The 11,573-nt window shown below is 36.1% G+C and overlaps 1 protein-coding gene across 2 annotated transcripts; it reads left to right on the top strand.

Annotated features, from left to right (window-relative positions):
- Positions 1-1,681: 1,681 nt before the first annotated feature.
- On the top strand, positions 1,682-11,184 carry LOC110793281 (putative nuclear RNA export factor SDE5). Of its 2 annotated transcripts, none has more exons than XR_008923421.1 (12): positions 1,682-1,986; positions 3,508-4,225; positions 4,603-4,628; positions 6,087-6,149; positions 7,524-7,597; positions 8,138-8,349; positions 9,153-9,235; positions 9,353-9,402; positions 10,068-10,135; positions 10,205-10,323; positions 10,425-10,489; positions 10,728-10,803. XR_008923421.1 is itself a non-coding variant. In XM_021998141.2 (12 exons), exons 2-12 carry the CDS (start codon positions 3,517-3,519, stop codon positions 10,842-10,844), a joined length of 1,593 nt encoding a protein of 530 aa, XP_021853833.1. In that variant the 5' UTR covers positions 1,687-1,986; positions 3,508-3,516; the 3' UTR covers positions 10,845-11,184. The 2 variants fall into 2 exon arrangements, 1 of the variants encoding a protein (XP_021853833.1); XM_021998141.2 differs by having other exon boundaries at positions 1,687-1,986; positions 9,346-9,402; positions 10,728-11,184.
- The last annotated feature ends 389 nt before the right edge of the window (positions 11,185-11,573 follow it).

Genomic DNA, 11,573 nt, shown 5'->3' with positions numbered 1-11,573 from the left:
TCTTAACTACTTGATCTCATTGCTTAACTAATCAATTTCATTGTATAACTAATTGGTTCAGTGCTTAACTAATTGGTTTGGTAGTAAGTGCTGCACAACTCCAGAGATTGCTGAAGCTTTGGCGGTACGGTATGGTTTGCAAATGGCTAGACGACTTGGTTTTGATCGTATATTGATAGAATGTGATCGATGCTATAAATGTGGTCAATGAGACGAAGTGTTCAAGTAGGGGTCTTTCCCCCAATCCATCTGATCTACGGAGACATTAGACAAGATAGCTTGCTTTTTTAATCTTTTAATATTTCTCATATTAGACGGGCATGTAATACGGTAGCTCATTTAGTGGCAAGGTGGGATACTAGTAATCATACAGAACATGTTTGTATTGGCTCTTTTCCGCAAAGTATAACAACTATAGCGGAAATTGATTTACATTAATAAAATGCCCGCGCAAGCTTCCTATCAAAAAAAAAAAACAAAAACTAATTGGTTCGGTTGCATAACTAATTATTTCAGACTTAACTAATTGATTCAGTGGTTAACTAATTAGTTAAAGTGCATAACTAATTGGTTTCAGTGCATAAAAGTGGTCTAACCGGTAGACCGTCTTACCCAAAAGTATATAAATTACATTTTATAAGGTGATAAATACAAAATCCTAAAATTTAAAAGGTGGCAAAATATGAAATTATCCTATTTTTAAGTTATGCGAATAAAGACATTACTTTTGAATTTTCAATCAAAAACCCTAAGCCAACTATTCCTATCCTAGCAACTTTTAAAACTTTTTATCACAATTAGGGATGGACATGGGCCGAACCTGGGCCGGGTCTGGTGAGACCCAGACCCAGACCAATATTTTTTAGGCGGACCCAGATCAGTCCCAGATCCATTGGGTCTGAAAAATTCAGACCCATACGCAGATCCAATGGGTCTAATGGGTCTCGGTCAAAAATGGGTCTAGTGTTATTTTTTATTTTTAAAATTTTTGTCTTAGAAACTACCTTCGCGCCATTAATTTAACCGTCATTTACCATCTCATATTTACATTCGATACATAAAACATCACATTTCGCAAATTAGTGCCAAAATACTAATGCATGAATGTATCTAATTAGCCAATTTCTAATTTCTAATAATTGACCGGGCACATGGGCCAGATATGGACCGGGTCTGGGTCTGAGAATATTAGACCAGACCCAGACCCGTTTTTAAACACATGGTCCAGATCCGCCCCAGATCCATTGGGTCTCAAATAACTAGACCTAGACCCTTAAAAATGGGCCGGGTCCAACGGGACTGGACCAGGTCCTGGACCCATGTCCATCCCTAATCACAATCCTCCAAGCCCCATCCTAACATTTCTCGATACTCCACTTTAAAAATTTAAAATAATACTTTAGTTTTTTTTATTATTAAAAATAAACTCATAATGGCATCTAGCATTCAAGCATTAACATGAATGCATTCTAATTTTATTTTTTTGAGAGAAACATTCTAATTATTAAATAAACACATAAATGGTTAAACTCATGTTAACTTGCTTAAATAAACCTACTAAAATTTTGATACTCGTTTATCCGGTTAGTGTCGTGTTACTGGCAGCCGACTCGCAGCGGGTTAACTTTTGAACTCTCTAGTTACCGTTACCGTCTTTTTGTATGGACAATTGAACTTATGATGGGTCAATGTGAGTCAATCGCGGTCAACACCACTAACATGATTCTATAGCTTTCTGTTTGTCATGAATATTTCACCACTTGTCGCAATATTCCATCGTTGGAGAAAGGTTTAAACACCCCAATTAAATTCATCATGAAAACAGAAGTTGGTGTTCTTGCCTAACAAATTGATCCTCTAATCGTCAAGTAAACCCTCAAAGTTCTGTTCTTTTTGGAGAAGATTGTTGGTTTAATATTTCAATACATGTTTTTGTCCGCAAAGTTACTAATTTTGCTTTGAAGATTGGAGCCCTAGTATCAGAAAGTAAGCATCTTTCTTCAAATTCACTTCTTTTAATTTCCCATTTTGTCTGTTTTTTTTTGTTGCATTTTCTTTTCAGTTTTTCAGTTACTACAGATGGTTGCAGTAAATGTGAAATTGATGATCAGGGGTTTCAATCATTTTTGAATTTCTTTTTGTAATAAATGAAGTATGTTGTTTCTTTTTAACTATGGATTTGGATTTCTTATTTTGGTTATAATTTGTTGCAATTATATGTTACTGTAAAAGTGGGACTCTCCCTTTCTTGGGTTTTTCCAATTATGGGTTGGTTTTGCATAAAATGTCAATTGTATGTATGTATGGCATCTTCATTACAAAGTATCTGATGAATTTAATGCCTTATTTTTTGTTGGTGTATAAATAGCCACCAATGGTCTTGATTTAGAGGAGATTCGATCCGAGGTTTTGGGTATCACTCCCAAGACTTTAACCAATTCTGGCCCTGGGGGTGGTCTGCATTGTTGTTCAATGACTAATAATTGTATGTTATAATTAGATGTACGACTTTTGATTTTTGATGGTTGATAATACTAGTGTATAGAAGTCAGAAAATTTGTTGGAGATGTTGAGAATTATAACTGATATTGAGGTTGACAATTGGTTTTGACTTGCTATATTCTTTTCTGTGACATTGCAACGTTTGATTAAGGAGCATTAATGATGTTCTGAGTATAAATGGTTAAATGATTTCTCCACTTATTATACTCTATGAAGATGAAGAGGAATAAAAGGAAGGGTGAGTAAGCAAGTCAAATAGAAATGTAAATAATTAGTCTTGAATTGATTGCCTGATATCTCATTGTAATCGTGCCATTTTGGTGAGTTTGCTTTTAGTTTTATTTTTCCCTTAAACTTTATTTCAATGAAGATTTTGTGATGTTACACTCACTGGTAAGGGGATTGCTTGGGACATTTGGTTGGCTTTTGTTGCATTTTCGGGGTGTGTCTCAGACTTTTTCCTACTTCTGACATGTGGGAGTGCGGGAATTCTCATTATGTTATGTTGCAATTCATAGTAACTTACTGGTCAGGGCTAAAAGACTTGTTGCTCCAACTTTTCCTTGTTTTCCTTAAGTGGCATGTTATTCTACTTCCCATTTAAGATTCTGTAGCCCGCTCACATCGCAAGTCTTGTTCTGACCACTATGTTTTTAAAGTGAGTAGGGTGGTCCAAAGGAGTGTTAGAAATGGTCTAGCACCATCCACCATAGGTTCTGTTTTCTGTTTTCTGTTTGTATATGTTGTGGGAATGCTGTGTCTTCGGAGATATCAGAATAAACTAACTTAGATGTTTATTTTTCCATCTAAGTTAGTTCATGACAATACTTGTGGTTGCTCAGTTCTTTAGTTTTCATATGGGTTCCTGTGTCATTTCTGCTCTATTGATATGCAATTGTGAACTATAGATGAGAGTGTCTGTGTTTGAATAGGAAGTACTCTATAAATTTTTCTTTGACGTTTGTTATTCAACTTAGTTAATATTATTTTTATGCGGTTCTGAAGTTTGTCAGAATGGAGGTTCCGCTGGTTACAAAAGAGATTGATAATGAAGATAAGTTATTGAAAAGTCTGCTTGATACTTTTGGCTCTGCATTTTCTCTTGAGGAGATTGCTTCTGCTTTTTGCAAGGCAGGCCGAGATGCTACCCTGGCTGGTGATATTCTGCGTGGGATGCAGACAAGCCTATCTGCCGATGCAAACCATGTATATAAAGGATTGAGAAATTGTGAAACTTCTTCAAAAGTTCTTAATTATAATGACTCAGACAAGTCACGTTATACAAATAGGAACAACTCTTTAGCGTCAAAGTTGAATAGAAATCCTGCTTCAGTGGGTACCAATTCAAATATTGTTGGGAAAGATTATGTTTGGCGCATTGCTGGATCAAATAAAATTCCTGACGAGAAAACGCCTGTTAAAGTAAAGGCGGCTTCGGTGGCTACAGTTTCAAATGTTCGTGAGAAAAATTGTGTTTGGCGCATTGCCGGATCAAATGGAACTCAAACTGGGACAAAGCCTTTGAAAGTAGAGGCAAAGAGTTTTGCAATACCTGTTAATATTTCTAATGAACCCTTACTTTCAAGGGATATCCATTCGAGTTCTTCTGAAAGATCCTCATCATCAAGTGATGTCAGTTTGAATGATGACATTGAGAATTTTTTGTTTGAAATGCTTGGACGCGGATCTCAACTGGAAAGAAGTGCTATTCGAGAAGTTTTAGGTAACATTTCTTCTTCTAGTTATCATTTTATTTTTGTGGATGTCCTTGTGTTATTCAAATTGGTTCATCATCACTGAATCAAGTTTTGAAATAACCCAAATTGAGCAGTATACCGTAATCCTGTAATTAATCTTAATTCTTAGGTATCCCTCTATCTTCTATCTTTATCAGTTTTTAACTTCCCTGAGTATATTACACGTAACTTATTGGACGTTGTCTTAAATTTTTGTATAGCTGTTAATGTCTATGATTGAAATGTTTTTGTTTTGGGCTTCTGCAATAGCATATTTCGAACTCTTCTTGTTCAGTCCCCTTGAGAAATCACTCGAGCAATTGTTTATGTGAAGCTACTAATTACTATTTAATCTGAATGTCAGGTCATTGTGGATATGACATGAAGAAGGTATGAATTACGTGTCAGGTTATATATGCCTCTTCTCCTCTATCTATTTACGTTCTCCTCCACAAGGCTATCCATCTGTCATTATGATGCATGTTCATTTCCAAAGTTTCATGGACAATTGACCTTTTTTCTTTTTCTGTGTAACTGTGAAGCATTTTCTATGTTCTTGAGCATGGATCCATGATGTTTCAACTGTTATTAACACCCGTTTTATTGATGCCTGTCAACCACAAAAGTAAATGATATGAACTGCATGCGGAGGCGTAATGCGTATCTCAAAATTTATAGATCATTCAAGAGGTGTAAATTAACATCAACCTAAATATTTTAGAATTTATAGGAAAGGAAATTTTTAATGAAAACTACCTTGTTTATTCAAAGAACTACCATTTAACTATTTTTTAGATAATTACCTCATAAGGTAGTTTAAATCAAACTTTCTTTTTCGGGTTTGAAACAATCATAAGGCTAGTGAGGTAAAGTGTGCAGGGGACGGGCTGATGCTGGTGCTAGTTGGATGACCAGGTGCCTGCAAGATGAACAGTTTCGGGCCTCGAGGATAAGTTTGAGGAAAACCCCCTCATATGCATAACTTAAGCTTGGATGTTATTCGAGGGAAGTAGAGAGCAAATTCACATCTATTTTTTTTCTGGAATAAGAGATTTGCCTCAATTTTTATCCTTGGTTGCAATTTATTGGCATGAAAAGGAGGTCAATGAGGGATTGACCACTTGTATTGAACCTCTGCTGTTGACAGGTGTCAACTCTGCCAAGTTATTATGATGACTATTCAGATAACTCGTGGCACTTGGGTCGATTACTTATAGCAGTGTTACCAAGTACTCAGTACGCTTCAGTACACGGTACAAGTATGAGCACACAATTCGCAACCTGAATATGTTAAATTAGTCCAAAGTGTTCCAAAATACTAATCCGCAGTACGTAATACGGGTGTACTCAGTTCGTAGTAAGAGGGGTAAATGAGCATATTAAGTAACACACAAATCTAGGTCGCCATTGTCTTCTGTCTTGGTCTGCTGACCGACCAAGTACCCAAACTTCCCAAACAGTTGGAAAAAGGCTTATGCTGCCATGGTTGTGGTCTGGTTGACTATACAGAAGTGGAACTGTTAATTGTAGATTTGTAGCAAGGGTTGTCACCTGTCATGTCTCGTTTTACTGCTGGTTATCATTGGATGAAAATTGTAGTATTTCTACAAGAGAAGGGTCGAAAGGCCAATATTTCTTTTTTCTTCTGTGTTTGAATTACCCTTGGACATAATTAACTTTACAGGATTGCTTATCCCAAGCTTTTGTAGCAGAAGCTTCTGGCTGTTTAGTCTAGCTCTTTCTTCAACTACTTGCTCAATACCTGTTCTAATGTCCCAAAATCTGCAAAATGATGTTTAGTTTTATTTTAAATGGTAATTCATGTGTATGTTTTGATAAAAATTGCAGAGCATGGAGACATTGTTAGATCTTATGGCTGTAACTCTCGACAGAAGAAATACGATGTCTGAGGTAAGTAGATTATTTGACATTTTTTTTCCACTGATTCAGACTAATGACTACACTAGACTGTGGAGAATACTTTCCAAAACAGTGTTCAGGTTTTATTGATATACTATGTTTACATTTTGCTAAGGCTTTAGAGAATTGGATTTTAGAAAGACTGGCAACTGAATTGCTAAATTGTAAAATTGTAACCCTTGATTTTTATTTGCATGCAATGCTCTTAGAAAGAGAAATTAGTATTTAGGTTGTTGTTGATGTGATGACAATATCCAGTGTGTCTTTGGTCGAAATGAGAGGGTACGATGTATGCAACCTTTTTGTTTGGATAGTGGAGGCTGTTATGTGAAGTCTTCAATTGGAAAAGCTAAAAAAGGAAGGAAGTAGGGTACTCATTCTTGACCATTCTGGAAATAAAGGGACTATCCCTTTTCTTCTTTTTTTAGGAAAAGTTCTATTTCTCAAAATCTTAGCTCCCATGTCGAATCATCTTCTTTTCTTAACCAGAATATCAAGGTTCCTTTAAGTATGAAAAACGGTCATCCTTTGACCCCAACTGCTTTAAGTTTTGTTTCTCATTCTTGTATACCCCTGGTTTGTTAAGTCCTTCTCCCCTGTTACTATCTTCATAAGTTGGAACACACATCCAGTTGCAAAAGATCAGTGAGTTAGTTGAATGAGTAACTTCTTTGTGACATTATAGACTAAGAAGCAATGTAATGAGTCTCTATTTGGCAGAGACAAAGGTAAGCTAAGCTAGTTGGGTAGCCTTATAGCTAGTCACTAGTTGTATTATTACTAGCTTTAGATCTTGTATCGATTAAGCTTGTTGATTGGAATGGATGCGTTAAGTGGATTAGCTATCTTAGCTATATGGAAAGTGTAAGATACACATCAGTACATGTTAATGCAATGACATCTGGGTAGATGTGGGATGGGAGTATCTTTTGCTATCTTCCGTATAGATGATTTCACTAGCTTTTCACGTTCTTCCCCTCCTTTTTCTTCTCTTTTTCGAAGCATTGCTCACCCAGTACCTCTAAGAAAATAAGAAAGCTGTTGGAATGCCAATAAGTGTAAGCTATTTCAAATGTGCATCCAATGGTGTGTTTAGTATCTTGGCTCTTGGACCATTTTCAAAAGTCCAATTTCAGAAAATAGATGTCAGATGATATTACTTTTAGCTAGTCATGAAAGATTATTGAATTAAATCCTACATATAGACAATGTTAATGGAGCTGCGATGACTGTATTATTACTGAGAATGTGGTTTTCTACAGCATCTCTCGTTCAGTTTCCATTATGGTTTTCCTGCTTATATGAATGAGACTATTTGGAATTCATATTCTATGCTTTGACTTTTTAATTGCTTACAATCTACAGGGAAGTAATCTGCATTCCAATTCACAAAGTCTTTCATCTGAGAACCAAGTGCAAAATCAAAAGTCTGCTGGAAGGTCTACTCCTAATCCTCCCCAGACCCACTATTTAGGTCAATATAGGGAATGAAGTTGCCCCACCTTTCTATTTTTTCCTTGAACACAGGGAAGTCTGATTTGGGTTGCTTAATGACCCTAGGCTAACAGTGTGAAGTTATCAACTACTCCGTCCGTTCCTAAATAAGTGTCCACTTTGAGAGAATTCACGGTAATTAAGAAAACTGAAAAGTGTGTAAGAAAAACAATGATTGTGAGTGTGGTTTTGGGAAAGGGATAAAGTAGATAATTGTTTATTGATAAAGTACAAATAAAAGTGGATGTGGGGATGAAAAAGTGGGAAAAGTGTAGAATGTGTAAGAAAAAACAATCATGATTTATGGAAAAGTTGGAGAAGTGTATTTTCAAAAGTAGAAAGTGGACACTTATTAGGGAACGTCCGAAATAGAATAGTGGACACTTATTTAGGAACGTAGGGAGTAGTATCTGGGTACATCTTCCACGTTGGGAAAGTAGAGGTATTATTGAGCTTCAGTAACGAGTTTTGGTTGTTCTGTGCAGCAATGGGAGAACCACGAGAACCAATTCAATCCCATCAAGGCAAACCAGTGAGAGATATGAACGAGCAGACTTGTATGTCAGTTCTCCTGTACTGGAAGTACTGGAATCAGCTACAAGATCTAGGGCAACCAGGGCAGTGGTTCCTGAGCCTCTGAAGGACGTTTCTGAGGACAGTGTTATGACCACAAGTCCTAACCTTGACAACATGAAAGGTATTTTCCGTATTCTATAATCTGTATGAATATCCATTTCTAACTTGCATCAAATAACCTGTCAGAGGAAAGGAATATATGTTTGGACTTATATAGTTTAAAACTTAGAATTCACATTCACCTTGTTAATCCACATATGGCCACTTTTTACTTAACTTTATGCATTGCCAAGAATATTTTGCTGCTCTATCCGGCTTTGTTGCATTGAGTAATCCATACAAAATCCCTCTTTAGTAAATGTGACGCTATGATCTTCCTATCCAATTTATGATTGCGTCTCCCTTGTGTAACTGTGCATTATCTAACTTAGTTCTTTCATCTTAGTTTGTGTTGAAAGATACAGAGTATATATATTCTAATTATTTTATTATTTACTCCTTCCGTCCCTAAATAATAGGTCACGTTCGATTAAGGTTTATTTTTAAAAAAAAGTGAGGAAAAATGCAACTCTTCTTGGCTTCTTTTTGGACTTCTTATTTAAGGGTGTCACTAAGGTAATACAGGAAGTACACAGTTGAACAGTTGAACTTGCTAAACTTAGAAAGTGTTCTATTAGTTTGCAGTGGCCTAAAATAGAAATATCGCCCATTATAATTTTTCTTTCAAGTGGTGGTACATAATAAATTGTAAACAGGCTAAATAGCTGTCTGCCTCATTTTGATTTAGCTTTGCTATCTGATGGAAGGTTTAGCATCTCAGTGTGTTAAGTTAGAAGCCCTTTTAACTTTATTTTGTGTGATATGTACCTGATACTGGAGGCAACACATGCAGTGTTATTTATATCATAATATTCTGTTATGTAGATGATGCTGAAGAAGGTAGCTACCATATCCTTCGCAAAGCTGTAAAAGAACACCGCGAGACAATGAAGGAATATTATAAAGCTGTAAGTTTTCTGTTGATAATTTAGGACAACCATGAAATCTTTGATAAACTCAATCTACTCGTTTGATAACTGAAGCTTGATTCTGATTAGTATTTATGATTTTCTAAAAGGCTGCAGAAGCTTTTGCAAGGGGTGATTGTGGTCGAGCAACCGTACTTCGGGAAAAGGTTGGAATTTTTTCTTTGTCTAGGTTGAGTGTATGTTTATCAATGATGTATTAAAAATATGCAACTACGGTACTAATGTACTCGGACAAGAATTAATCAGCTTCTCACACAATTGGCAACACTTACATCGACATGAAACTTGTATTTATCACGCACTTTGGGGTTAGTAAATACACACAGAAAGGAGGCAGTATATAACAGTGTTGAACTTGAAATATTATTCTTCAACACTTGGACTGCTCCTCTGTCTTGAAACTTTTTGCTACTCTCATGTCCAACATAGTGTTTGAAATGCTTAAATGTGTGTATTTTTGCGATGATGTGATTATTGTTACTGCAACTCATTGGTTAAATTGTCTGGCATCCAATTTGGCTCTTTCTAGAATGGAACTGTTTTTCTCATGGCGGTTGTTAAATTCTAATAGTTAAATAGTTAAAACCAAATGCATTTGGCTTTAGTTAGTGATTCTACCCACTGGCGGATCTTGATCAGTTTTACGAGGGGGGCCAATAGAAAAATTAAGCAATATAGTATGTAATTTACACAAATTTTTAGAGGGGACGTAACTAAAAATACATTACAAAAATTTTCGCCTGGGGGGCCAGGCCCACCCAAAGCATAACTAACATTCGCCACTGATTCTACCATCTATTTCTGAATACAGGGACAGTTCTTTTACAATAAGGCACGTGAAGCTGACGAAGAATCCGCCACAAAAATATTTGAGACCAGGTGAATATTGTTAAAATAGTTGGACTTTTAGTGTGCCTTCTTCTTTTTATGCCACCTTTGTTTTTTCAGTGATAGTAGTGGGGATGGCGAGATACCACAGGAAATGTCTCTTGACTTGCAAGATCACGATCCTAAAGAGGCAATACGTCTTGTAAAACTTCAGCTTCGTACACTCTCTGGCATACCATGTAAGCTCATCAGTTTCCCCGTATTTGTCTTGTTACGACAATGCATTTAGGATGTAGCTGTGATCTTATGACCTTAACTGTCCATGTTTTTACCGTTTCAGTTGTCCGTGATCTGAAAATATTTGTTGGGAATGTTGATCAAGATGTTGAAAAGCGCAAGCGACTGGTAAACCTCGATTACTGTTAGTCTGCCTAGAATTCTTTGGTTGTCTAAAGTCTTCATAACTGCATTAGTTTTTACTCCCTCCGTCCCTTTTATTCTTTACGCTTTCCGTATCTAGTGGTACTACTATCTCTTTGCAGAATTCTTTTCTCGATTATTAAGTGGTACTACTATCTATATAGCGTGAATGAAATGAACGTAGATGATGTATAAGGTGACATTCTGTTTTTTTGTTCGACAGATATTAAAGCTATTGCAGAAGGAAGCCATTAAATGGATTGAAGATGAGACTTGCGGTACCATACTAATACGCTTAGACGAAATCAATCCCGAAAGCCTTAGCTTTGGTAGAAAATAATGGGCGAAATCAATACATCGTTTTTTATTCATGGAATTCAACCAAATGCCTTTATGTCTTGTGTTTTATTCTCGTTTACGAAGAACCCAAAGATGGTTCTTCTTGAAGGTTGTGATTTTTTTTGGTGGAAGGCTCTGTACAGATCGATACTTATTAGCTTTCACGAGGTTTTATACGTCCAATTTGCTTCAAAGAAATACTGATATCTTGAATTGCACTCTGTAAGTAAATGGCATGAGAAGTGCCCAAAGTTTGAGTATAAGAGTTGTAATAGATGAAATAGGATTTGTTGTTTGTATATCTTAAGCTTCTCATGTAATGAAAGAAGTTAACACATTAATACGAGTAATTGGTAATTGCTTTTTAGGTTAGAAGATACGACGATAGTTCCTTACAATTATGTTTGGATTAGAGGATTTGAAGAGGAAGGAATCCATTTCCCTTTCTCTGTATTACGCATTTACGCGTAGCGCTTGTTGGGCATACATGGAAGCTATGTCCAAGTTTATTGTAGATTTTTTCAAAGAAGGCAAGGTTCATCACATGAAGGTAAGGCATGACATGAACCAATAACATGATTTTTTTTTTTTTTTTTGGCAACAGGAAAACAACAACAACAAAGCTAATCCCCCTCCTAGCTTTTTGGGCTAGGTCATGGGCTTTAGCAACAACAGTTCTAGGCACTTTAGAAATACAGAAATAATCTAAACCATTAATAATTTTCCTAAT

Source organism: Spinacia oleracea, chromosome 6 (assembly GCF_020520425.1).
Source record: "Spinacia oleracea cultivar Varoflay chromosome 6, BTI_SOV_V1, whole genome shotgun sequence".
NCBI classification, from domain to species: Eukaryota; Viridiplantae; Streptophyta; class Magnoliopsida; order Caryophyllales; family Amaranthaceae; genus Spinacia; species Spinacia oleracea.
This window is presented reverse-complemented; position numbering and strand designations above follow the sequence as displayed.